The sequence below is a fragment of the Salmo trutta genome, chromosome 34 (genome assembly GCF_901001165.1).
Source record: "Salmo trutta chromosome 34, fSalTru1.1, whole genome shotgun sequence".
In the NCBI taxonomy this organism is placed as follows: Eukaryota; Metazoa; Chordata; class Actinopteri; order Salmoniformes; family Salmonidae; genus Salmo; species Salmo trutta.
Window position 1 is genome coordinate 36778400 of NC_042990.1, and position 26552 is coordinate 36804951.

The 26552-nt window shown below is 43.4% G+C and overlaps 2 protein-coding genes across 2 annotated transcripts; both read left to right on the forward strand.

Moving 5' to 3' along the window:
• Positions 1-109: 109 nt before the first annotated feature.
• LOC115174106 (serine/arginine-rich splicing factor 4) lies at positions 110-13404 on the forward strand. Its single transcript, XM_029732784.1, has 6 exons — positions 110-318; positions 8256-8455; positions 10468-10580; positions 11178-11389; positions 11912-11983; positions 12420-13404. The coding sequence occupies exons 1-6, from the start codon at positions 212-214 to the stop codon at positions 12949-12951; spliced, it is 1236 nt and encodes a 411-aa protein (XP_029588644.1). The 5' UTR covers positions 110-211; the 3' UTR covers positions 12952-13404.
• Positions 13405-15258: 1854 nt separating this feature from the next.
• LOC115174107 (transmembrane protein 200A) lies at positions 15259-25772 on the forward strand. The gene is made up of 2 exons (XM_029732785.1): positions 15259-15756; positions 23440-25772. Exon 2 carries the CDS (start codon positions 23472-23474, stop codon positions 24804-24806), a length of 1335 nt encoding a protein of 444 aa, XP_029588645.1. The 5' UTR covers positions 15259-15756; positions 23440-23471; the 3' UTR covers positions 24807-25772.
• Positions 25773-26552: the final 780 nt, after the last annotated feature.

Below are 26552 nucleotides of genomic sequence, written 5' to 3' on the forward strand. Positions count from 1 at the left end.
TAACCAATTGTAATTGCAAACTTGCTACATTTGAACAGCAGTATAAATAACCTCGACACTACTTCTATTGATGGGACGCCCACTTTTGCGCGCGATCCAACGTTGTTCAGAATAGCGTGTATAATTTATGTGCCTTTTTCCCCCCCCCCCCACTACCGCGCAACTGTGTGTTTATTCCTGTGAGTGATACACAAAAATCAGCACAGGGGAAATGTCGAGAGTTTACATCGGAAGATTGAGCTATCGAGCAAGGGAAAAAGACGTCGAGAAGTTCTTCAAGGGCTATGGGAAGATACTTGAAGTTGACCTGAAAAACGGGTAACAAAATGAACGCCGCTCTCCCGTGTCGTTGTTCTGTGGTAGCTAACGCTAGCTTAACCGCGTCGAGTTAGTGGCCTTAGTCCTAGTAGCTAGGCCCAGGCCTGTTGAAGCGCCGTTTATTGACAATTATCGTACATTGTTTGAGTTTGACAACCTAGTTGACGTATTATTTGTTTGTATGGGTTAGAACTTTTAAAAGATATTTGCTAGACAACCAAAGTTTGTTAGCTAATTTCGATTAACGAGTTTAGCTAATGTTAGCTGTCGTTAGCTACCTACTAACGTTAGTACCTAGCTAACGTTAGCGTCTAATTGTTTTTGAGTACTAGACGTTTCCTATTTAAACAATAATAATAATAAAGGTAGTTACACGTTTTATAGCTAAAATCTTAATTAGGTAACGTTAGCAGGCACCTTGAAATAAGTTTGGCATGCTAGCTATCTGCTAACGACGTTACGCTAGCTAACTTACCCCCATAGCTGGCGACGTGTACACTTTTCTTCTGTAACTTAGCTTGCTGTACAGCCAAGATAATGGTGATATTTGTTATCTGGTGGATCAGATGAGACCCCATTTGCAAAGCCAGTTACTAACACTAGTATTACATGGGTTTAAAAACCAAATGCTGACTATTTCGACATGGCTAGTCAGTGTAACTTTGACTGTACGCAAAACTGCACCATGTTTGCAGATGGAATTTGGCTAGCACCATGTATTGATTGCAGACTCGGGCTCCCGAGTGGCGCAGCGGTCTAAGGCACTGCAGTCCCTGGTTCGAATCCAGGCTAAATCACATCCGGCCGTGATTGGGAGTCTCATAGGGATGCGCACAATTGGCCCAGCATCGTCTGGGTTTGGCAGGGGTAGGTCGTCACTGTAAATAAGAATTTGTTCTTAAGACTTGTCTAGTTATATTATCTCACTGTTATTTATCCCAGGAAAAGGGAGTGGTTTTGGGTGGTAAATCTTAGTAACCGGGTTCCCACCTTTCAACCCTAGTACACATAGGCAGGACCGCAAAGTATCACAACTATGGCAGCAGCATAGCTGATATGTTAACGCTTCCATACAGCCGGTACACCTTAGCTAATGTAAAGCAATGGCAGCAATTTTTCAACTAACCTTTTCATGCTGATTACTACAGAGGGGGAAAGTAAGCCGTACCGGCAAAATAAATAGTGGGGATATGTCCTACTGGTGAAATGTTAGCTTATCACAATAATTAAAACATCATTGCCGCATGTCAGTTGCATGGAAAATTTACAAATGGACTTAAACATGTGGAAATACCCTCCCAAATACTGTGTGGTTTGACAATAACAGGAACATTTTGCCATGGCAGATACTTTTGTATGTATAGTGTTTGTGGACACAAATCAGAATCTACAAATTTGATGTTTTCAGCCACACCCGTTGCTGACGGGTGGGGGGGGGGAAAAACAAAAAAAAACAAGCACACAGCCATGCAATCTCCATAACCTAACATTGGCAATAGAATAGCCTTACTGAAGAGCTCAGTGACTTTGAACATGGCACCGTCATAGGATGCCGCCTTTCCAACAAGTCAGTTCGTCAAATTTCTGCCCTGCAAGAGCTGCAGCGGTCAACTGCTGTTATTGTCAAGTGGAAATGTCTAGGAGCAACAATGGCTCAACCGCAAAGTGGTAGGCCACACAAGTTCACAGAACGGGACCTTCGAGTGCTGAAGGGCGTAAAAAATCGTCTGTCCTTGGTTGCAACACTCACTACAGAGTTCCAAACTGCATCTGGAAGCAACGTCAGCACAAGAACTGTTCGTCGGGAGCTTCATGAAATGGGTTTCCAGCTGCACACAATCCTAAAATAACCATATGCAATGCCAAGCGTCGGCTGGAGTGGTGTAACGCTTGCTGCAATTGAACTCCTTGCTGCAGCGACCACAGAACATCAGTGTTTATCTCCGTGTTGCTGAAGCTGCAACATAATTACAGCCATATCTGACTGTAAAGTTATGTTACCGAAATCCCTCCTTTGTTTAGGAAAAACATTCCCTTTAACCCTTGCTGTCTTTACGTGACATTGCATTACGTACATGTGCCACTTAAAGAGGTCAAGGGTTGAGACCTATTCGCATGGGACTAGTATTACTAGAGTACGTTGGTTATGTACACTACCGTTCAAAAGATTGGGGTCACTTCGAAATGTCCTTGTTTTTGAAAGAAACACTTATTTTTTTGGTCCATTTAAAATAACATCGATAAGATCAGAAATACAGTGTAGACATTTTTAATGTTGTAAATTACTATTGTAGCTGGAAACGGCTGTTTTTAATGGAATATCTATATTTATCAGCAACCATCACTCCTGTGTTCCAATGGCACTTTGTGTTAGCTAATCCAAGTTTATAATTTTGAAAGGCTAATTGATCATTAGAAAACCCTTTTTCAATTATGTTAGCACGGCTGAAAACTGTTCTGATTTAAAGAAGCAATACAACTGGCCTTTAGACTAGTTGAGTATCTGGAGCATCAGCATTTGTGGGTTCGATGACAGGCTCAAAATGGCCAGATACAAATAACTTTCTTCTGAAACTCGTCAGTCTATTCTTGTTCAGAGAAATGAAGGCTATTCCATGCGAGAAATTGAAGATCTCGTACTATGCTGTGTACCACTCCCTTCACAGAACAGCTCAAACGGGCTCTAACCAGAATAGAAACAGGAGTGGGAGGCCCCGGTGCACAACTGAGCAAGAGGACAAGTTCATTAGTGTCTAGTTTGAGAAACAGACGCCTCACAAGTCCTCACCTGGCAGCTTCATTAAATAGTACCCGCAAAACACCAGTCTCAACGTCAACAGTGAAGAGGTGACTCCGGGATGCTGGCCTAGGCAGAGTTGCAAAGAAAAAGACATATCTCAGACTGGCCAATAAAATATTAAGATGGGCTTAAAAGAACAGACACTGGACAGAGGAATATTGGGATAAAGTGTGATGGACAGACAAATCTAAGTTTGAGGTGTTTGGATCACAAAGAAGAATATTTGTATGATGCTGGAAGAGTGCTTGACTCCATCTGTCAAGCATGGTGGAGGCATTGTGATGGTCTGGGGGTGCTTTGGTGGTGGTAAAGTGGGAGATTTTGTAGAAGGGATCTTGAAGAAAGAAGGCTCACTTCATTTTGCAACGCCATGCCATACCCTGAGAACGGCACTTTATTGGAGCTCATTTCCTCCTACAACAGGACAATGACCCAAAGCATAGCTCCAAACTATGCAAGAACTATTTAGGGAAGAAGCAGTCAGCTGGTATTCTGTCTATAATGGAGTGGCCAGCACAGTCACCGGATCTCAACCCTATTGAGCTGTTGTGGGAGCAGCTTGACCGTATGGTACGTAAGAAGTGCCCATCAAGCCAATCCAACTTGTGGGAGGTGCTTCAGGAAGCATGGAGTGAAATTTCTTGATTACCTCAACAAATTAAAAACTAGAATGCCAAAGTTCTGCAAGGCTGTAATTGCTGCAAATTGATTATTTGACAAAAGCAAAGTTTGAACACTTACTAAAACAAAATATAACCTTGTCAACGTCTTGACTATATTTCCTATTCATTCTGCAACTCATTTCATGTATGTTTTCATGGAAAACAAGGGCATTTCTAAGTGACCCCAAACTTTTGAACAGTAGTGTATTTATTACTCCAGAATGTCCATCATTCCAGAGAACAGTTTAGACGGGATTTGTTTATTTTTCCCCAACTGCCCCCTGTAATTACATTTTTATATTATTTATATATACACACACAAATTTGACCGTTATGACAGAAGCCTGGAGGTGTGAGCATACAGTTTCAACATGTCCAAGTGATGGGGCCACACTGAACTCCAGCTTGGTTTCTGAACCATCTTTCCTATAGTGGCAGTGTAATACATAGAAACAAAAGCATTCATGGGCAACATGTAGGCCATTTATTTATATATATATATATATATATATATATATATATATATATATATATATATATATATATATATATATATATATATATATATATACATACAGTTGAAGTCAGACGTTTACATACACCTTAGCCATATACATTTCAACTAAATTTGTCACAATTCCTGACATTTAATCCTAGTAAAAATTCCCCGTCTTAGGTCAGTTAGGATCACCACTTTATTTTAAGAATGTGAAATGTCAGAATAATAGGAAAGAATGATTTATTTCAGCTTTTATTTCTTTCATCACATTCCCAGTGGGTCAGAAGTTCCCAGTGGGTCATACACCCAATTTAGTATTTGATAGTATTGCCTTTAAATAGTTTAACTTGGGTCAAATGTTTTGGGTAGCCTTCCACAAGCTTCCCGCAATAAGTTGGGTGAATTTTGGCCCATTCCTCCTGACAGAGCTGGTGTAACTGAGTCAGGTTTGTAGGCCTCCTTGCTCGCACACGCTATTTGCCACAACTTTGGAAGTATGCTTGGGGTCATTGTCCATTTGGAAGACCCATTTGCAACCAAGCTTTAACTTCCTGACTGATGTCTTAAGATTTTGCTTCAATATATCCACATAATTTTCCTACCTCACGATGCCATCTATTTTGTGAAGTGCACCAGTCCTTCCTGCAGCAAAGCACCTCCACAACATGATGCTGCCACGCCCGTGCTTCACGGTTGGGATGGTGTTCTTTGGCTTGCAAGCCTCCCCCCCTTTTTCCTCCAAACATAACAATGGTCATTATGGCCAAACAGTTATATTTTTGTTTCATCAAACCAGAGGACATTTCTCCAAAAAGTAAGATTTTTGTCCCCATGTGCAGTTGCAAACCGTAGTCTGGCTTTTTTATGGCGGTTTTGGAGCAGTGGCTTATTCCTTGCTGAGCGGCCTTTCAGGTTATGTTGATATAGGACTTGTTTTACTGTGGATATAGATACTTTTGTACCGGTTTCCTCCAGCATCTTCACAAGGTCTTTTGCTGTTGTTCTGGGATTGATTTGCACTTTTCGTACCAAAGTACGTTCATCTCTAGGAGACAGAATGCGTCTCCTTCCTGAGTGGTATGACGGCTTCGTGGTCCCATGGGGTTTATACTTGCGTACTATTGTTTGTACAGATGAACGTGGGGCGGCAGGTAGCCTAGTGGTTAGAGCGTTGGACTAGTAACCGGAAGGTTGCAAGATCGAATCCCCGAGCTGACAAGGTAAAAATCTGTCGTTCTGCCTCTGAACAAGGCAGTTCACCCACTGTTCCTAGGCCGTCATTGAAAATAAGAATATGTTCTTAACTGACTTGCATAGTTAAATAAAGGAAAAATAAAACCTTCAGGCGTTTGGAAATTATTCCCAAGAATGAACTAGGCTTGTGGAGGTATGACAGGTGTTGGCTGATTTCTTTTGATTTTCCCATGATGACATGCAAAGAGGCACTGATGCCAATTAGCCTATCAGAAGCTTCTAAAGCCATGACATAATTTTCTGGGAATTTTCCAAGTTGTTTAAAGGCACAGTCAACTTACTGTATGTAAACTTCTGACCCACTGGAATTGTGATACAGTGAAATAATCTGTCTGTAAACAATTGTTGGAAAAATTACTTGTCATGCACAAAGTAGATGTCCTAACCGGCTTGCCCAAAACTATAGTTTACCAAGAAATTTGTGGAGTGGTTGAAAAATGAGTTTTAATGACTCCAACCGAACTGTATTTAAACTTCCGACTTCAACTCTGTGTGTGTGTGTGTGTGTGTGTGTGTGTGTGTGTGTATATCTTATTCGCAGCACTTATTTCAATTTATCCAATCCGTTATTGTTTTCTTGCGTAAACCTTGATCAACACCTGTCATACTCAGACATTTCTCTTTAAAACAGGGATGTCGACTGTCACGGGGCTAGTATTGGAGTTTGCCCCCCCCCCCCCCCCCAAAAAAAACCAGTAGGTTATTCGGGCTGAGATTGTTACACTCCTGCCATGTAAAAAATTACTGACGTGGCAGATTCAGACGGGACTAAAATTACAGATGTTTTGTGTACATAATTACATTACCCGACCTCCCATTGTAAAACTAATCCCGTCTGAATTGGTGCTGACCTATAGCATCATAATCACATCAATAAATTGGTTATAACAAACTCTGAACACCGTAACACACGTGACAGCAAAATGGATGCAGAGGATGTGACAAACTCGAGAAACGGGTATGTTTACTGGTTGCTCAGGAGGTAAAGGGAAAGTCAGATGTGTGGAATAATTGTGACCTAGATATGGAAAATACAGGAGATCAAGAAAAATAAGGTAAGGAGCAAGCGCTGCGTACATATTGTGTGCCAAACAGGTGCTGTATAAACAACACTAAAGTATAAATGTACCAGAGAGTCTGTAACTTTTTTTTAATGAAGTTTTTATTACAGCAAATACTTAAAAACAGTAACATTCATTCCTGAATGCAATTTCCGAAATGGAACCGTTTTTATTTATTGTATAAGCTAATTATTCAAGGCTCGCTTTATTTTCAAACTAAAATGCTTGATTTGCAATTCAAATCGTGAATGACTCTTTTTATGCTCTGTGATGACATGAATGATTTTGATACAGTATCCTATAGATGTATTAAAATGTAGGCCTAAGTATGCTACGGTATTAAGACTAAACAGCATGTGCTCCTGAGGCCTACACATCGATGGTGGTTATACTAAGCCTACCAGTGATAATGACGTTACATATATGATCATTATAATAGCAAGAAGGAGATTAAGAAAATGTAGCATTATTATATAATAATTCCAGACAATTTGGAACAGCATAAAGAACACTAAATCAATAATACCGGAGAGGCTTTTCTAACACAAGTCTAATGCCTTTATTTACTACAGCAACGCCAAAAAAAAAAGTAAAAACAGCTGAATTTGTGAAATTGTTTACTTAACATGTCGTTGCGTGAGGCTTAGTGCTCACGGAATCAGCAGGCTATTAAACAAACACAGAAGCAGGATATTATTTCTGTAGATGTATTGATTTTATAAAGCCAGGCACATTTTAACAGTTGGGCTATTGATTTATACACTTAAGTTGGTTTCCCCTCTTCTCAAATTTTTCTTAGACAATAAGACGAGGGCTGTTTTCTCATCTCCTCATTTTGCTGCTACCTCCACTGCATTGTTCTCAACACTAATATCTTGGCTAACTTTGCTATTATGCACATAGCAACATGGTCTAGGAAAAGGCGCCAATTCAACAGCGCACTGAAGTGTTTCAGAACTGTGGACAGCGACCACTATTCATCGAGGGAGAGTGCATTTGATATAAAATAGTTTTTTATTAGTGTTGCACCATTGTTCTTATGTAATATAACCATATACAATTTCAGTAGCACATGTCTTAGACTGATGGACTGTGCCATCCCCACGGCCCGCCACAATGGATCAGTCCACTCAGTGTGAATCAGACGGGTGTCTTGTACACCATGAGAGTTTGAAAAGGAAAAGAAGAAAATTTGACTGCTCGACTAAAGAAATCTCGGTTGACCAACAGCCTGTCAACTAAATGGGTCAGCCCTAGTTTATGCCACCTTAAAAGGTAATGCATTTTTTTAAAGTTAAATGGGATTGGATTCTATGATTAATAATATTTCACAAAAGAGCTCCCGTACTGGGAAGAAATATAATCTACTTTAACATTTTTTTTTAATTTTACATTTCACCCCTGCTTAATTCTCAACTTGGAACTTGCCAGTCTTCTCAACTCCAATTTGCTAGTTGCAGGTCGAATGTTGGAATTAGGGAAATGTGTTTATTAAATCAAATCAATGTGTCTTGAGTGTGAGCGATACAAAATGTTACTTTTGTAATTTATGAAAAGGATCATATACATTTGGGTCTGGCAGTAGATTTTAGTCAAATTAATTGCATCCCAAATCTGTACCATGTCTCTGGCCTAACATGCTTTGTCTCCTCTGTGCAAAGGTATGGGTTTGTTGAATTTGATGACCCCCGCGATGCAGATGATGCTGTGTATGACCTGAATGGGAAAGACCTGTGTGGGGAGAGGGTTATTGTGGAACACACAAAGGGGCCGCGGAGGGACGGCAGCTACGGCTCAGGAGGAGGAGGAGGCGGCGGAGGAGGAGGAGGAGGGGGAGGAGGAGGAGGAGGAGGTGGAAGAAGTAAGTTTACAATGCAGTGGTGTTTTAACATTATATGAAATGTGATTGAGGAGGCCAACATAGCAGTGCACATAGTATGTAGGATAGGAGACTACTGCATAACATCTCAAGTTTGTCCTTGGTGGTTGTTGTTCATATAATTGTGTTCCGTTACATTTTGATAATTTCGCAGGACGCTCTTATCCAGAGTGACTTAGTCAGTGCATTCAACTTAATGTAGTTGGGTAAGACGGCCACATATCTAAGTTAGTAAAACAACTACTTTGTGTTTCGACTAAATGCTGCCTGTGACGATGTGTCCACCACATGTGTTTTTTTTAACCTTAATTTACCAGGTGGTTTTATGTTTAATCTGAGTACCCTCTGTTCAAATGCTTGTTGCTTTCTTGGGGATAGTAGTGATGGTAACTTGTAGTCAGTAGAAATTGTACCATATTGGTATCCATGGTCACAGCTGGCTCTGTTCACTCCATGGTCCCAACGCACTGATTCCATCCCTTTTTATGATTGATTAATTGCACCTCAAGTTGTTTTTCTGTGACTTTTTAAGAGGACATATTTAACTTTTATTTGTTGTAGTTTCCCCTAGTTTCTGAGATGAGTGGCTGCCAGGGTTCTGTTCTAAATCCGCTCTATTAGGTCACTACTAGTCTAAATTAGCATACACGTCGCATGCTCGCAGATACCATAGACTTCCAGGCATTGCGCTAACACTAGTTAGCATTGGCTTGCAAAAGTACCTCTTAACTTCTGTCATGCTGGACACGGACATGAAAAATGGTATCCATGAGTTAATGACTCTGGGGAATTAGATAAAGTGCGGCATTGCCAAAATCATAAAGTATCCTTTTTTTTTTTTTTTGACAACACCAGTATTGCAGACGTAGTCACATCACGGAAGATGAGTTAAACCCTGTATGGTACTTAACCGTAATTGCTTGAATAATGGGTGTAGAGAACAGATTTTAATATTTGAGTTGATGATGGAATTAAAATTACATGTACCACAACCACCAAATGACATGCCGTTATCTTGGGAACCTGTGTGCTTGATTTGAAACTGTTACAGGGGAAACAAATGCACTCGTATTTATTCAAATTGTCAGGGGAAATCTAGCTTGATATTCACTACCATTTTGAATATTTGCTGATTTTAAATTATCTGTGATATTTTTTTTTTTGAATAGAATAAATTAACTAGCTAATTTGTTTTGAGTAATTTGACAATCGTGAAATCTGCTGTTTTATTCAGGATTCTTTTATTTTGTTTAATTAAAATGAATGTTGAATAATTAAAGGTAAAGATTTAACAAAGAACCTCCAATGTTTTAATTGAAAGAGTCCTTTGCTGACTGCCTGCCCCTATTGCTGGCCTGGCCATGGTGTCCCCTTTCCAACCAAGAGTGTGGTTTGACCATTCTGGGCCCCTGGGCAGACCAAAAAAGGGAGCCAATGTGAATGAAGACCGCTTGTCCCATTAGTCCCAGGCCGGGTGGTGAGGATGCCATTGGGTTAGGACCAGATGTGGGTTGAGCTCTTATAGGTGCCTGAAACAAATGTGAAATGTATATATATTTAGATGTGCTAGTTAACTTAAACATTAGTGTCACCGTAAGTACTGTTTTCAGTCAGTTTTTGTAGTTTTTTTACCTTAGCTTTTCATTTTAAGTTTATGTAGAGTTTTGTATTCAGTTCTACCCCAAGTGTGAATAATCAGTTAATGATTTAGTAGTTTAGCTGCTGTTGAAGATGAGGAATAGGTTATGTCAGTGTTCCTGATGGAAATGTGCAGTTTTCTAGGTTAATGTAGCCTACACACAGGATTGATTTCCTTTTTTTTTGGTTAGCTTGTTTTTGTCTTTACTTTCCCCGCCTGTTATCTATTTTTAATTTCTCCCAGATTTTTATGTGGCCATTGTTTACATAATGTAGCTTGGAGATTAGTGTTGAGGCTGTCCTTTCGGTGTGTCCCCTGCCCTAATTGCTGCTGCTCTATCCTTGTTACCTTGAAGGCGGGGGCGGGTACGGGCGTGGTGGCAGAGACAGATATGGCCCACCAGCAAGGACAGACTATCGGCTGATCGTTGAGAACTTGTCCAGTCGCTGCAGCTGGCAGGACCTGAAGGTATGGTGGCGACGGGTTATTCAGCAATGAATAACTCTTCTTCTTCCTTATGATTTCTGCATCCTATGTTCATGTTTTGGAGAGAAACATGCTAGCCTTATTACATGTACATTTAGTCATAAGACCCCATGGTTTTACAATAGCGGAGGTGCATAAAGATGGCGGTCCCCACACATGCCTCGTTTACTGTGTTCTTCCTATCGTACTGCTTTCCGTGATGCTTGTTTTTGTGTGTTCATCGTCACAGTATACACGATCCCAAGATGGCGGCAATTTGGAAAACATGAAACGACAGTCGATTGTAGACGTTTTATCATGTCGTGAGACGTATTTTAAAAACTCTGTGGGTAGTGCTTAAACAATGACGTCATATCTGAAATCCGCCATCTTTGTGAATCTTCGTCATTGAATAAATGCCTATAACTGTCATGCTTGAACTAACTTTAGATGGCGCCGCATAAATCAGAGATTTCCAGCAGTTCTCAAAATACATATATAACACGAAACGTGTGTATATAATGTATACCATATTAAATGACCTAAATTCATGAATATCTTTGTGGTTTGCTGGCCAAACCCTTTCCCTTCCGTCACCAGGACTACATGAGGCAGGCGGGTGAGGTGACGTATGCTGACACCAATAAAGGGCGCAGGAACGAGGGGGTGATAGAGTTCAGGCTGTACTCTGACATGAAGAGAGCCCTGGAGAAGCTGGACGGCACAGAGGTGAACGGCAGGAAGATCCGGCTGATTGAGGACCGCCCCGGGGCAAAGCGTAGCAAGCGCTCTTACTCTCGCAGCCGCTCCAGGTAAATAAGAATACTGATTTAGCTACAAGTCTCATAGTTATTTTTGATGCAAGGTGAAGAGTCTAATCAGTGACTGAAGCTAAGGCTGAATTTACAATTCTGTTTTTTTTTTTTTTTTTGACACTAATTGGTCGTTTGACCAATTGGATCAGTTACCCATAATTGGGCGAAATATCAGATTTGCCTGCCTGTGTAAACGCAGCCTAATCGGTCGTGTCCAACACGGAGTAGGCGTTCTAGAAGAGGATGGGCTTTCAGCTGTATATGAGGCTGATCTACGAATCGTAACGAGTAGTTATGCGATGGACCATCTTTAATTAGCGACTGAGCAAAATGCATGCATTAAAACAAAGGACTCCAGTTATTTCAGTTGCCCCCCCCCCCCCCCCGCATTGCTTTTCCCATCAGTTCACAATTTTAAGGTTCACACTTCCATTTGACTGCACTTCACCCTAACCCCTCAAGCATCTTTCATGCACATGGCTTACCTTTTAACTTATGCTCTCCTTCCTCTGTCTCCAGGTCTCGCTCCAGGAGCCGCAGGTCCCGTAAGAGCCGCAGCCGCAGTGAGAGCAGCAGTCGCTCCCGCTCCAGGTGAGGCCCAGAATGCAGGCAACGTTTAACTCATGGGTGACCCCTGACCTATTTTTATGTGTCCCAAATAGAACCCTATTTCCTATGTAGTGCACTACTTTTGACTAGGGCTTAGGTTAAAATTAGTGCATTATATAGGGAATAGGGTGCCATTTATGTCTCTACTTCTGCCCTTATCTACTGCGACTGTACTTAGTTGTTTTCTGAGGGACATCTGTATCACCCGTATCGCAAGTTACTGTGTGTAGTAAATGTCCAGAGCTCTTGACTCCAATATGGACTTTGCCCCCCCCCTTTTTTTTATTTTTTTGCTACCCAGATGTCCTAACAGATGTCATGACCAGCTATTGCTAGGGGTGTTGGCCATTTTTACATTGCCATAGTTCAATTACATTGTAGTTGACTGGTTGTCTGTCTGCTCCTTCCTGTTCGCCAGGGGTGCTGCCTCCCGCTCACGTAGTCGCTCCCACAGCAAGAAGGACAAGACCAAGGGCCGCAGAGAGGAGGAGCGCACCAACGGTGCCAAGGAGGGGCGCGGGGCCCTAGACGCGGGCCGCAGTAAGAGCCGCAGTAAGAGCCGCAGTAAGAGCCGCAGTAAGAGCCGCAGTAAGAGCCGCAGTAAGAGCAAAAAGACCAGTAAGAAGGAAGGGAAGAAGAACAGGAAGGATGAGTCCAGGTCTCGTTCTCGCTCTCGCTCCAGGTCAGCAGCCAAGGATCGCTCCAGGAAGTCAGGCTCCAAGAGCCGTGAGCCGGCCAAGAGCGACAACGAGGGAGCTGGAGCCGAGAAGGGGGCTTCCCGCTCTCGCTCCCATACGCCCACTGAATCCAAACCTAAATCCAAGTCAAAGTCCAAATCTCCCTCCCCGGCCAAAGCCCGCTCCCGTTCCCCCTCCGTCTCCCGCTCAGAGTCCCGCTCCAAATCTCGCTCTGCATCTCGTTCTCGCTCCCGTTCTCGATCACAGTCCTAAACTAGGATACCAACATCTCCCATCCATCGTTTTTCCCCTCCGTATCTTCTCGTCCCCTGCAACCCCCCCACCCCTGCGTCTCACTTTTTTCTTTTAGTATTTTTGATAAATGGTTGTATGAAAAACCGAGGCACTCATGCTTGAGTCGTCTTCCACATTTCTTTTAAATATACAGTGCTTGTCGGTCATTCTGCATCTTTTTCCCAGTAGTGTTGTCTCTTAATTGAGGTGTTTGTAAAATATATAAAAAATGTGCAACCTAAGTTGGAGGGTATTTGCTTGGATAGAGTTTTGTAAGTTGGAAATTAAGTTGTAAGTGTGTTAACCTTTTATGACATACTTAAGCATACCGAATTGTCAATGTTGTGCAGGATGGGGGTTGTATCTTTTCATTTTGTGGAAAATCCTTATACTACTTTTAAAAAATAAAATTAAAAAAATCCTGATCTCAAATGGAGTTGTCTTTTTGGTTTCTAAAATAAGTTGGGTTGCAGGAACATAAGCATACTGATCTGAGCATACTGATCAAATTGGTGCAGTTGCTGATATTATTACTACTGTTGGAACAAACCTCTCTGCTCCAGGGCGGAGTACGTGTTCCTCCACTAAGCATATGACGCCGTGGACCAGAGAAACTCTACATCACTATAGGGGGCAACAAGAACGTCTGTTTATAGAGTACCACAGTATGAGTCATAATACCATAACACCTAGGGGTCAAACAGGGAAATGGTTCCAATTGTTTTTCTACCATTTCATTTTTTTCCCCCATAGGAGATTTTAGAGACACTTAAAATAAGGGCTGTGTTTCATGAAGGGTTAACTTGGCATGATGTTTTTTTATAACCGTGTAAATCTATCTAGGATGAGGTGACTTCAATATATTTGCCTGTATTTACCCCCCCCCCCACCCCCTCAAAAATAATGAAATGCTAATGTGACTATCATTAAAGAACTATAAATGCCATGATCTGGATGACACGGCCGAATCGAGTCAAAGGTAAGAATCTCTGGATTAACTCTCTAAATGTAGTAATTTTTTTCTTTTTTTCTCTTCACCATTATTTAACAAGGTAGGCAAGTTGAGAACAAGTTCTCATTTACAATTGCGACCTGGCCAAGATAAAGCAAAGCAGTTTGACACATACAACAACACAGAGTTACACATGGAGTAAAACAAACATACAGTCAATAATACAGTAGAAAAATAAGTCTATATACAAAGTGAGCAAATGAGGTGAGATAAGGGAGGTAAAGGCCATGGTGGCAAAGTAAATAAAATATAGCAAGTAAAACACTGGAATGGTAGATTTGTAGTGGAAGAAAGTGCAAAGTAGAAATAGAAATAATGGGGTGCAAAGGAGCAAAATAAATAAATAAATACAGTAGGGGAAGAGGTAGTTGTTTGGCTAAATTATAGATGGGCTATGTACAGGTGCAGTGATCTGTGAGCTGCTCTGACAGCTGGTGCTTAAAGCTAGTGAGGGAGATAAGTGTTTCCAGTTTCAGAGATTTTTGTAGTTCGTTCCAGTCATTGGCAGCAGAGAACTTGAAGGAGAGACGGCCAAAGGAGGAATTGGCTTTGGGGGTGACCAGATGAATAATGAATACATGACCAATTAATACATTGGCTCAAATTCTTTAAATGGACAATTCTGTGAACTTTCTGGTGCAAGTTTAAAATTGACAAAATACCTGTTAGCAAAGGTGTCCGAGCTGACGTGCAGGGATTTGTAGTTTTGCATGGTCTACTTTGATGCTAATTAGCATTTTTGAATCAGAGTAAATAAAGACTAATATATTAATAAAAGTCACTGTCTCCTAGAGAGATTTACATGGTTATCAAAACATCACACCAGGGTAAGCCTACATGAAACACAGCCCTTATTTTAAGTGTCTCTAAAATCTCCTATGGGGATAAATGAAATGGTGGAAAAACTATTGGAACCATTTCCCTGTTTGATCTCTAGGTTTTATGGGTATTATGACACCTCCACTGTGGGGCTCTATGGTGGACCATAAAGGTTTGGGGTATGTGCCCTTGCTTAACCACAAGATGGCAGTACTAATTTGACCGGTAGTCCTTGTATTCATGCTGATAGAAATGCCCTCACTGGCAAGGGTAATTAGCAATGAGTAACCATGGGAATAAAATATATTCCCTTCCAATGTTTTGGTTTCAATTATCACATCAATTGCAGGGCCATACTAAATTGGCATATTTATCTGATCGAATTACCAGGTACAACAACTTGACCACCAATTATAAATGAGCTTAGCCTTCCACATTTAAGTATTATTGAGACCACTTCTAATGGTCGACTACGATTAAGATCGTCGGTCAGTCAGTCAACAGTGCGCATATGGAAGAATCCTTCAAGAGCAGCGTGCTCCACTGCTCCATTTCCACGGAAGTGCAGTGCGCATAGCATCACGGATCGTGAAGGAATGAAAGCGCTAAAGAAAAGTCGAGGAGGGAATGTTCCGCCAGTCTAGTGAGGGGGGCGGCCACATGTAGCGTCATTTTTGGCTAATGCTTTTGAAAATCCTTTTTTTTTTCTTCTTCTCCCCAGTAACGAACGAAAAGGATATCTAGAAACGTATTGAATAAGAGATAGAGCTTATAGGAGACGGCGAGCAGCAGAACCACACTCATCCTTGATCCGTTTTGGTTTAAATTATAGGCAAATTAAATAGCTTCTTCACGGACAAGATCCTAAGGCTACATGACAGAACAAACCAAACGATACTGTATCGATATGTGTCGGTGGACAATGAATATAAACGAAGAATTCTGCATCAAAGGCAAGTAGGCTATAACTTTCCCCGGTATAAACATTCAAAAGTAGGCTATCATCACTCAACCGTTTGTAGAAAGATTGTTACAGTGTTGCGGAATCTTTGGATTCGCCAACTTCAGACAATTCACGTTCAATGTAGACTTTCCTTGTAGGTCAGAAGAGAAAGAGATTTTATTTTGACACCGCGCATCTACTGAAGTTCAAGACAATCAGTGAAGCTGTCACGGTCTGGTTTCCCCTCACCTATTAGCCTATTTCAACTCTATGTTATTTGGGAGATTTGATCTGTATTTAGAGGAAATTCAAAATAAGATGATATTTTCCCCGCAAACCCTGACCAGTGCACAATGAGACTGGGCAATGTACTGAAGGAATGTAGTACCGCTCCGTCGTTTTCTCCCCCGTAGCCTGCTATGACGCGACCGACATAAAACCGTTATTTGCGAGGGGGTTTGGATATCTGTAACATTATCCCAATATGGGGCTTCAAGGTATATTGTACTCAATTTATTATACAGTTAATTGATAAAGTAGTCGAGTATATAGTAATAGTAATATAGTTCATTTGGTGTGCGCATAATAGCGTTTTGCACGCAATATTTGTAAGCTAATCAGTGCAGATAAAAAATTCATATAATAACGGATAGATATTGCAAGCACGACGCATGGATCTACTCCTACATAGTATGTGGACCTCTTTTGCATAGTCAATGAGCTTGGCAATTTTCAAAATAATGATTTACCGTGCGTCATACATGCCTAGGAACAGGATTCAGTAGAAGAATATTGCCCTGAGTGTTTTGTCGATTACCAAGGGGAATTAAGAGAAACAGTAAAAACGCAGACACTGTCACGTGATTTACATGTTGAGAGTGGACTGTCAAAGGAACGTTCTTATTATCTCCCTGCTATAAGAGGCTGTCTTGGGACCAAAGTCACTTTAGCTGATAATTATAGAACTTAATACATATCTTATAGAATTTAAACAAAAGATGAAGTTTATTCCACTGTTATGTAGTACTGCTTGTTCCTGACTCATTACAAGTGAGAGTGGAAAAAACAGCTAGCTAATGAAAGGTGGGATCTGGTTTGCCTCACTCATTTATGATCAGTGGCCATATGAGCAGAGGGAATGTTCTTGCTCCAGGCAGCCAGGCAACAAGAGGGAATGTTCTTGCTCCAGGTAGCCAGGCAACTAGAGTGAATGTTCTTGCTCCAGGCAACCAGGCAACTAGAGGGAATGTTCTTGCTCCAGGCAACCAGGCAACTAGAGTGAATGTTCTTGCTCCAGGCAACCAGGCAACTAGAGGGAATGTTCTTGCTCCAGGCAACCAGGCAACTAGAGTGAATGTTCTTGCTCCAGGCAACCAGGCAACTAGAGTGAATGTTCTTGCTCCAGGCAACCAGGCAACTAGAGGGAATGTTCTTGCTCCAGGTAGCCAGGCAACTAGAGTGAATGTTCTTGCTCCAGGCAACCAGGCAACTAGAGGGAATGTTCTTGCTCCAAGTAGCCAGGCAACTAGAGTGAATGTTCTTGCTCCAGGCAACCAGGCAACTAGAGGGAATGTTCTTGCTCCAGGTAGCCAGGCAACTAGAGGGAATGTTCTTGCTCCAAGTAGCCAGGCAACTAGAGGGAATGTTCTTGCTCCAGGTAGCCAGGCAACTAGAGGGAATGTTCTTGCTCCAGGTAGCCAGGCAACTAGAGGGAATGTTCTTGCTCCAGGCAACTAGAGGGAATGTTCTTGCTCCAGGCAACCAGGCAACTAGAGGGAATGTTCTTGCTCCAGGTAGCCAGGCATCGAGAGGGAATGTTCTTGCTCCAGGTAGCCAGGCAACTAGAGGGAATGTTCTTGCTCCAGGCAACCAGGCAACTAGAGTGAATGTTCTTGCTCCAGGCAGCCAGGCAACTAGAGGGAATGTTCTTGCTCCAGGCAACCAGGCAACTAGAGGGAATGTTCTTGCTCCAGGTAGCCAGGCAACTAGAGGGAATATTCTTGCTCCAAGTAGCCAGGCAACTAGAGGGAATGTTCTTGCTCCAAGTAGCCAGGCAACTAGAGGGAATGGTCTTGCTCCAGGCAACCAGGCAACTAGAGGGAATGTTCTTGCTCCAGGCAGCCAGTCTTCTAGAGGGAATGTTCTTTCTCCAGGTAGCCAGGCAACTAGAGATAATGTTCTTTCTCCATGCAGCCAGGTAACTATTCTTAGTGAGAGTGGAATTAGCAGCAGTACATGCTTTTAAAGCTGCTATATGTACACTTTTGGGCAACCAGACCAAATTCACGTAGAAATGTTATTTATAGATCTGTCATTCTCATTGAACGCAAGTCTAAGAAGCGGTAGAGCTATTCTATGTGTTCTATTTCTATGTTTCCCGTCCTAACGTTTTGTTTTTGCGTCTTTTACTTTAGGTTTTGTACACCAGCTTCAAACAGCTGAAAATACAATATTTTTGCTTATGGAAAATATATTTCACGGAGGTTTAGATGGTACAATGGTGCTCTAAACTATACGTGCTTGTTTTGTCACATAAACTAAAATGAGGTGAACTATTAGAATTTTAACAACCAGGAAATGGTGGAGCGATTTCTGCATAGCGCATCTTTAACTATCCAGATCACCCAGATGGCATTTGAACTTATAACTCTCTGGTCTGGACACAAGTACAACTCATTTTACACAATGGTTGTTTGTTTTTCTACACAAAAAATTATTAGGCCCTATCTTGGTATCTTGAACATCTTGGTTCATACCAAACTCTCTGTTGCACCACAACGATTGTGTCAAATGTGTTGTGCATCAGTTGTACAACCTGACTGTGTACAGGGTCTAAATTGATAATGTAAAACTGAATTCTGATCCACATCTCTGACTGAACTGAATTACTGTTTTGTTGTATCCCAAATTGCACCCTATTTCATTTATAGTGCATTAGGGTGCCATTTAGGATGTAGTGGCTGTCTAAACCAGCCCTGCGTCTCCACAGAGGTCAAATAAGCCAAACTAAATGAGGATGGTATTCAAAGTAGTGTTGTAAATTACATGCCACAGTAGGGACTACCCTTGCGCTGAGACTCAAGTACCCTCGCTCTGAGACTCAAGTACCCTCGCTCTAAGACTCAAGTACCCTCGCTCTGAGACTCCAGTACCCTCGCTCTGAGACTCCAGTACCCTCGCGCTGAGACTCAAGTACCCTCGCTCTGAGACTCAAGTACCCTCGCTCTAAGACTCAAGTACCCTCGCTCTAAGACTCAAGTACCCTTGCTCTGAGACTCCAGTACCCTCGTTCTGAGACTCCAGTACCCTCGCTCTGAGACTCAAGTACCCTCGCTCTGAGACTCAAGTACCCTCGCTCTGAGACTCAAGTACCCTTGCTCTGAGACTCCAGTACCCTCGCTCTAAGACTCAAGTACCCTCGCTCTGAGACTCCAGTACCCTCGCTTTGAGACTCCATATCAACGGGACTGCAGTAGAAAGAGTCACAAGTTTTAAGTTCCTCTGTGTCCACATCACAGAAGACTTGTCATGTACCGACAACACCACCACTCTTGTCAACAGGGCGCAACACCGTCTCGACTTCCTAAGGCGGCTGAAGAAATTCAGCATGCCACCTCGGTCATCTCCAAATACTACCACTGCGCCATTGAGAGTCTCCTGACCGGTTGCATCACGGCCTGGTACAGGAATTATTCATTCCACGACCGCAAGGCCCTCCAGTGGGTGGTGAAGATGGCCCAGGACATCACTGGGACCGTCCTCCCACCCACCCAGGACATCACTGGGACCGTCCTCCCACCCACCCAGGATATCACTGGGACCGTCCTCCCACCCACCCAGGACATCACTGGGACCGTCCTCCCACCCACCCAGGACATCACTGGGACCGTCCTCCCACCCACCCAGGACATCTAGTTATAACGATGCCTCAGGAAAGCACACAGCATCATCAAGGACTCCACACATCCCAGCCAGGAGCTGTTCTCTCCCTTACCGTCAGACAGACAGTATCGGAGCAAGATGTCTGATACCAACAGGCTCAGAGACAGTTTCTATCTACAAGTCATCAGACTGTATCGGAGCAAGATGTCTGATACCAACAGGCTCAGAGACAGTTTCTATCTACAAGTCATCAGACTGTATCGGAGCAAGATGTCTGATACCAACAGGCTCAGAGACAGTTTCTATCTACAAGTCATCAGACTGTATCGGAGCAAGATGTCTGATACCAACAGGCTCAGAGACAGTTTCTATCTACAAGTCATCAGACTGTATCAGAGCAAGATGTCTGATACCAACAGGCTCAGAGACCGTTTCTATCTACAAGTCATCAGACTGTATCGGAGCAAGATGTCTGATCCAACAGGCTCAGAGACAGTTTCTATCTACAAGCCATCAGACTGTATCAGAGCAAGATGTCTGATACCAACAGCCTCAGAGACAGTTTCTATCTACAAGTCATCAGACTGTATCAGAGCAAGATGTCTGATACCAACAGGCTCAGAGACAGTTTCTATCTACAAGTCATCAGACTGTATCGGAGCAAGATGTCTGATACCACAGGCTCAGAGACAGTTTCTATCTACAAGTCATCAGACTGTATCGGAGCAAGATGTCTGATACCAACAGGCTCAGAGACAGTTTCTATCTACAAGTCATCAGACTGTATCGGAGCAAGATGTCTGATACCAACAGGCTCAGAGACAGTTTCTATCTACAAGTCATCAGACTGTATCGGAGCAAGATGTCTGATACCAACAGGCTCAGAGACAGTTTCTATCTACAAGTCATCAGACTGTATCGGAGCAAGATGTCTGATACCAACAGGCTCAGAGACAGTTTCTATCTACAAGCCATCAGATTGCTGAACACTTGAGCTGGAAATACACAGACATACACACACATACACATTCATGCTACACACACACATACACATTCATGCTACACACACACATATACACGTTTATGCTAAACACACATCACACCTGCTGCTACCAGACTCTGCCACTTCATTTACATATAGTTTATGACTAAAGAAGTCCTTTGGGAGACCAGTACGGAGCCTATGAAGTTGTGCCGGGTTTCATCATTCATTCTAAACCGTATCTAAAGTGCTTTGATGAACTCAAGCCAAAGGATGTGGCCTGTGGCCCCCCATCTGTCTCTGTGTATGAATATTTACCAAACAGTGGAAAAGACATGTCTTCACCATGTGCCAGTTCCACCATTTAAGTCCAGCGTTGCTGTTTTTCTCTGTGTTATCTGGCCAGAGTGAGGCTGAGTCCAAATGACACCCTATAAAGCGCGCTTGCTTGTAGTCCTGAAAAAAAATGGAAATGAGTTCCCTCTGGTTTGTTTAGCCATTCCTATGGGGAAAAGGAATGAGAAAATAATGGGGTTTTGGGATAAAGTTAGAAAATAAAGTCTGAGGTTAACACAGGTTTAGGAAATCTTATAAGTTTTGTTCTATGAGACAATATCAGTCATATAACATGACCTTTATGGACAATGAAGTCTTTTTGTGCTTTTTTTTTAATGACAAAAATGCCTCAAAATTCACAAGAAGTGATGTTAGCTGATGAAGATAATCTCATAAAACAAAACGTATAAGATCTCATTTTTAGCGGTTATCCCAAAAAACCCACAAAGACTCTATTTTCATTTCCCCATAGACTTTGTCCAATGAACCATGGAGGAGTTAGTGCCTACAAAAAGGAGTTGGTGCCTACAAAAAGGAGTTGGTGCCTACAAAATGAGTTGGTGCCTACAAAAAGGAGTTGGTGCCTACAAAAAGGAGTTGGTGCCTACAAAAAGGAGTTGGTGCCTACAAAAAGGAGTTGGTGCCTACAAAAAGGAGTTAGTGCCTACAAAAAGAAGTTAGTGCCTACAAAAAGGAGTTGGTGCCTACAAAAGAGCCATTAGTATTGCTCTGTATTCACTGTACAGGGCTCTGGTCAAAAGAAGCACACTCTGTATGGAATACAGTAAGATTTGGGATGCAGAAGGTTTTTTGTTAAATGAACAGGACATGTTGATTATGTGTGACAAAGGAATTAACGTTTTTGTTATTTTTGTAGTATTTTGGGGGTATTTTACCCCTTTTTTCCCTCCAATTTCGATCTTGTCTCATTGCTGCAACTCCCCAACGGGCTCGGGAGAGGCGAAGGTGGAGTTATGCGTCCTCTGAAACATGACCCGCCAAATCACGCTTCTTAACACCCGCCCGCTTAACCCGGAAGCCAGCTGCACCAATGTGTCGGAGGAAACACCGTTCACCTGACGGACCGAGGTCAGCCTGCAGGCGCCTGGCTCGCCACAAGGAGTTGCTAGAGCATGAAGAGACAAGTAAAGCCCCCCCCGGCCAAATCCTCCCCTAACCCGGACAACGCTGGGCCAGTTGTGCGCCGCCCTATGGGAATCCCGATCACTGGTTGTCATACAGCCCGGGATCGAACCCGGCTCTATAGTGACTCCTCTAGCTCTGAGATGCAGTGTCTTAGACCGCTGTGCCACTCAGGTCTGTAGTGACTCCTCTAGCTCTGTGATGCGGTGTCTTAGACCGCTGTTCCACTCAGGTCTGTAGTGACTCCTCTAGCTCTGTGATGCGGTGTCTTAGACCGCTGTTCCACTCAGGTCTGTAGTGACTCCTCTAGCTCTGTGATGCAGTGTCTTAGACCACTGTTCCACTCAGGTCTGTAGTGACTCCTCTAGCTCTGTGATGCAGTGTCTTAGACCACTGTTCCACTCAGGTCTGTAGTGACTCCTTTAGCTCTGTGATGCAGTGTCTTAGACCGCTGTTCCACTCAGGTCTGTAGTGACTCCTCTAGCTCTGTGATGCAGTGTCTTAGACCGCTGTTCCACTCAGGAGGCCCAAGGAATCAACGTTTTAAAGATTTACTTGACTTTCATGTGTTTTGAGTGTTATCAGATCATCTTGGTACTAGAGACACTAGGTTTTAAAATAATTGTTGCTTAGCAGCTTAATTGCAGCTAAAACGTTTTAAGCTGTTTCACCTTGTTTATGGTCATGTGTACACTCAAGTAGAACACCACGTGAGAGAGTGTTTTCCCCAGGTTTTGTTTGTACCTTTACAATTTACAAGCTCGCCAACGACATGAAAGGTTTGGAATGGTTTGTTAAAAAGAGTTATCTAACTTTAATGATTTTCTGTGAAGATTAAAATGAAAAAAAAGTGCAGTGATGCAAAACATGGTAATAAATCTGTTAATCTCCAAAGGAATAAAAACATTAACGAAATACCTTTATTATCTCCCTCTTAAATAAAACATTTTTAACAAAGAGTTTCAACAGGGGAACATTTGGTTGTGTCACATATCAAAAACCCGAGAAGCTGTTTTTACAGTAGAACAATAGAGCAAGAAAGTATCCGCAGTATGAAAGTGAGAACAGAAGCTATGATCACCGTCTCTACGAGGATAAGGAGTTAATTGCTTACAGGATACAGTGCAGCTTCTGCAGTGTCAAGTCCAAGTTTATTTAAAGTGCATTTAACATGGGTCATAACACACTTTACATTAAAAAGAGAAACAAAACAAAGTAGAAAGAAGGGGAGGGTGGGAGGGAAAGGGAGGGAGGAAGGGAGGTGAACAATATCAACAACAGTATAAAAACTATACAGGAAGCAGAAGCCACGTTACTAGTCTCTTCTATTAACCTGCTGTTCTTCCACAGTGTTCCGATAGGGTGCTGGACCGAGTCGCACCATGAAGACCCAGAAGGCCGGGGCCCCCGGGGGCCCAACGCCAAGCTCTCCTTCCCCACGCCAACGGATGTCTGGTTTCAGCCTCCGGGGCCGGAAGAAGAAGGAGGGCCTGATCCAAGGCAAGCTGCGCATCCGCTCCATGCCAGGAGCCTTCCTAGTGCTGGGGGTCATCGTGGTGGTGGTGGGCACGGCTCTGGCAGTGGCTGGGTACTGGCCCTACCGGACCCACCGATCATCACAGCTCCTTGGACTTGGACAACAAGGCTCTGGTTCTGTGGACAGAGCAGCAGGAGGTAGAGGTAAGGGTGTCTCTGAGCCCCAGTCATCCGGTTGGAGCCTGGGGGCTAAGAGCCTCCTGACCACAGCCAGTCTGATCCACAGTGAGCGGATGAAGCTCCTGGGACCAGTCATCATGGGCGTGGGGCTGTTCATCGTCATCTGTGCCAACACGGTGCTGTACGAGAACCGCGACAGGGAGACCCAGATGCTGCTGGCCCAGATGCAGAGCGTCATCTGTTCGGTGTCGGCGGCCGTGCCCTCGGCCGACCTCTCAGACATGGCAGCAGCCAACGCTATGGCCAGACACTACCAGTGGGTGAGCAGTCTGCCTGCCACCCACCTTAACATCCTCTGTCTGCAGCAGCTGGCCAGCTCAGAGCCCCTGCTGCAGACGACCAGAGTCAGCCGGGAGGAGGAGGAGAGGGCTGACTATACGTACCAGCAGGCCACCGTACAGACGGAGGCTCTACACCACCAGGAGTCAGCCTCCACCCCTTCCCTCCACTCCTCCCATTCCAACTCCTGCAACTCCAGCAAGACAGACTTCAACACGCGGTGGGGCAGTGGTGGTGGTGGTGAGCCAGGCGTAGGGGGCTCCAGCCCAGACCCTAAGCCCGCTCACCTCTTTAAGCTCAACAACTGTCTGGTGTCAGCCAGCTCCATGTCCACTCTGGGAGGGGACGACTGGTCGGAGGTCACAGCCATGCTGCCCAGGCGCTCCTACAGTCTTAGCTACAGGACTAACCCAGGCCCCCACGGGCCCCAGACTGTAATACGTCTACAGGAAGGGGCCATGCGACCCGGGGGACCTGGGGCGGACCCACAGATAGTGCAGCCCAAGCCCACGCGGAGGGAGCGCAGCTTGGACGTGTGTGTGAACATGGTTGGATGTGTACAGGAGCAGAAGCACCGCAGCTGGCCCAGGTTAGATTTGGGCTGTGCCCGCAGGTACCTGAAGCTGGACAATAAGGAGGACTCGGTGGACAGACTGCTAGACCAGTTGGAGCAGCAGTGTTCTCAGTGGGATAAGAGTTTCGGCTCAGGGCCTTTCCAGTGAGACCCAGTAAGGGCCCCATATCTCAATAAGGCCCCATATCAGGGTCCTCTGTTTTTTAAAAGCAGCTTATAAAGAAAGATCCTCATGGATGCTGATATATCCACTACCAGGAGTAGGAGCTTGTTCTGTTGGATTATAATTGTGCACTGTTTTCACTGACTCCTGAAACTGAGAAAGGAGGCTATAACAGAAACCCTTCTAAGTACGACACTGAATTCCTCTCTACAGTGTCGAGCAGCTTCCAATCTGAAGATACAAACCTTTAGAAACCTTGCTTCTCGGACTACCCATAGATATATAAATATGGATATATATGTGGATATATAAACACAAGTGTTGGAGGACTGCAGACGAATTGGATCAGTTTGGCAGACATTCTGTTTTAAGAGGGGAACAATACTCCATACTGTGAAAGATGAGTTGGAGACATTTCCCAGTCTGTTTACTGGGTGGCAGTTAGGCTTGGCACTTGGCAACACTGAAGGAATCAATTTGTCTTTCATTGCCAAAGCATTGCTTGTTTCCAGGACATAGCAAGCACATCCGAATGTGGGAGGTGGAAACCCATTCTAACGAGGGACTGTCTTCACTGTGTAATCTATTTAAAAACCAAACTACTGGAATCTGGCGGGGAGCCCCAGATGTGCTTCTGATAACAGCTAGTAAAATAAAACACGTGTCCCAGAGACCAAAACAAGTGCATGATGATAGAGATGTCATGTGTGATCTATACCTACATAGTTCTGCAGAATAATGCTTTAATTGGCTGTGGATCAGGTAAACACATAGTTAATGATCGGTTGGTAACACTTTATTTGAAGGTTACCTACATAAAGACTTCATTACACATTCATAAACAGTACATAAGCATTGATTAAGTATTATGTAGTGCTTGTTAATGGGTTATGTAGGGCTTATGAATGGGTTATGTAGGGCTTATGAATGGGTAATAAATCTCTTTAAGTAGTATGTGTCCGTTTGCTGTCCTTCTCCTGGTTATTACCAAGGCTGTGTCCCAAATTACACCCTATTCCCTATATAGTGCACTACTTTTGACCTGCACTCATAGGGCTCTGGTCAAAACTAGTGGTCTGTATAGGGCAGGGCTCTCCAACCCTGTTCCTGGAGAGTTACCATCCAGTAGGCTTTAATTCCAACCCTGTTCCTGGAGAGTTACCGTCCAGTAGGTTTTAACTCCAACCCTGTTCCTGGAGAGTTACCATCCAGTAGGTTTTAATTCCAACCCTGTTCCTGGAGAGTTACCATCCAGTAGGTTTTAACTCCAACCCTGTTCCTGGAGAGTTACCATCCAGTAGGTTTTAACTCCAACCCTGTTCCTGGAGAGTTACCATCCAGTAGGTTTTAACTCCAACCCTGTTCCTGGAGAGTTACCATCCAGTAGGTTTTAATTCCAACCCTGTTCCTGGAGAGTTACCATCCAGTAGGTTTTAACTCCAACCCTGTTCCTGGAGAGTTGCCATCCAGTAGGTTTTAACTCCAACCCTGTTCCTGGAGAGTTACCATCCAGTAGGTTTTAATTCCAACCCTGTTCCTGGAGAGTTACCGTCCAGTAGGTTTTAATTCCAACCCTGTTCCTGGAGAGTTACCATCCAGTAGGTTTTAACTCCAACCCTGTTCCTGGAGAGCTACCTTCCAGTAGGATTTCACTACAAGAGGGTATGTCTCCAGGAGCAGGGTTGGAGAGTCCTGGTATAGGGAATAGGGTGCTATTTGAGACGCAACCCC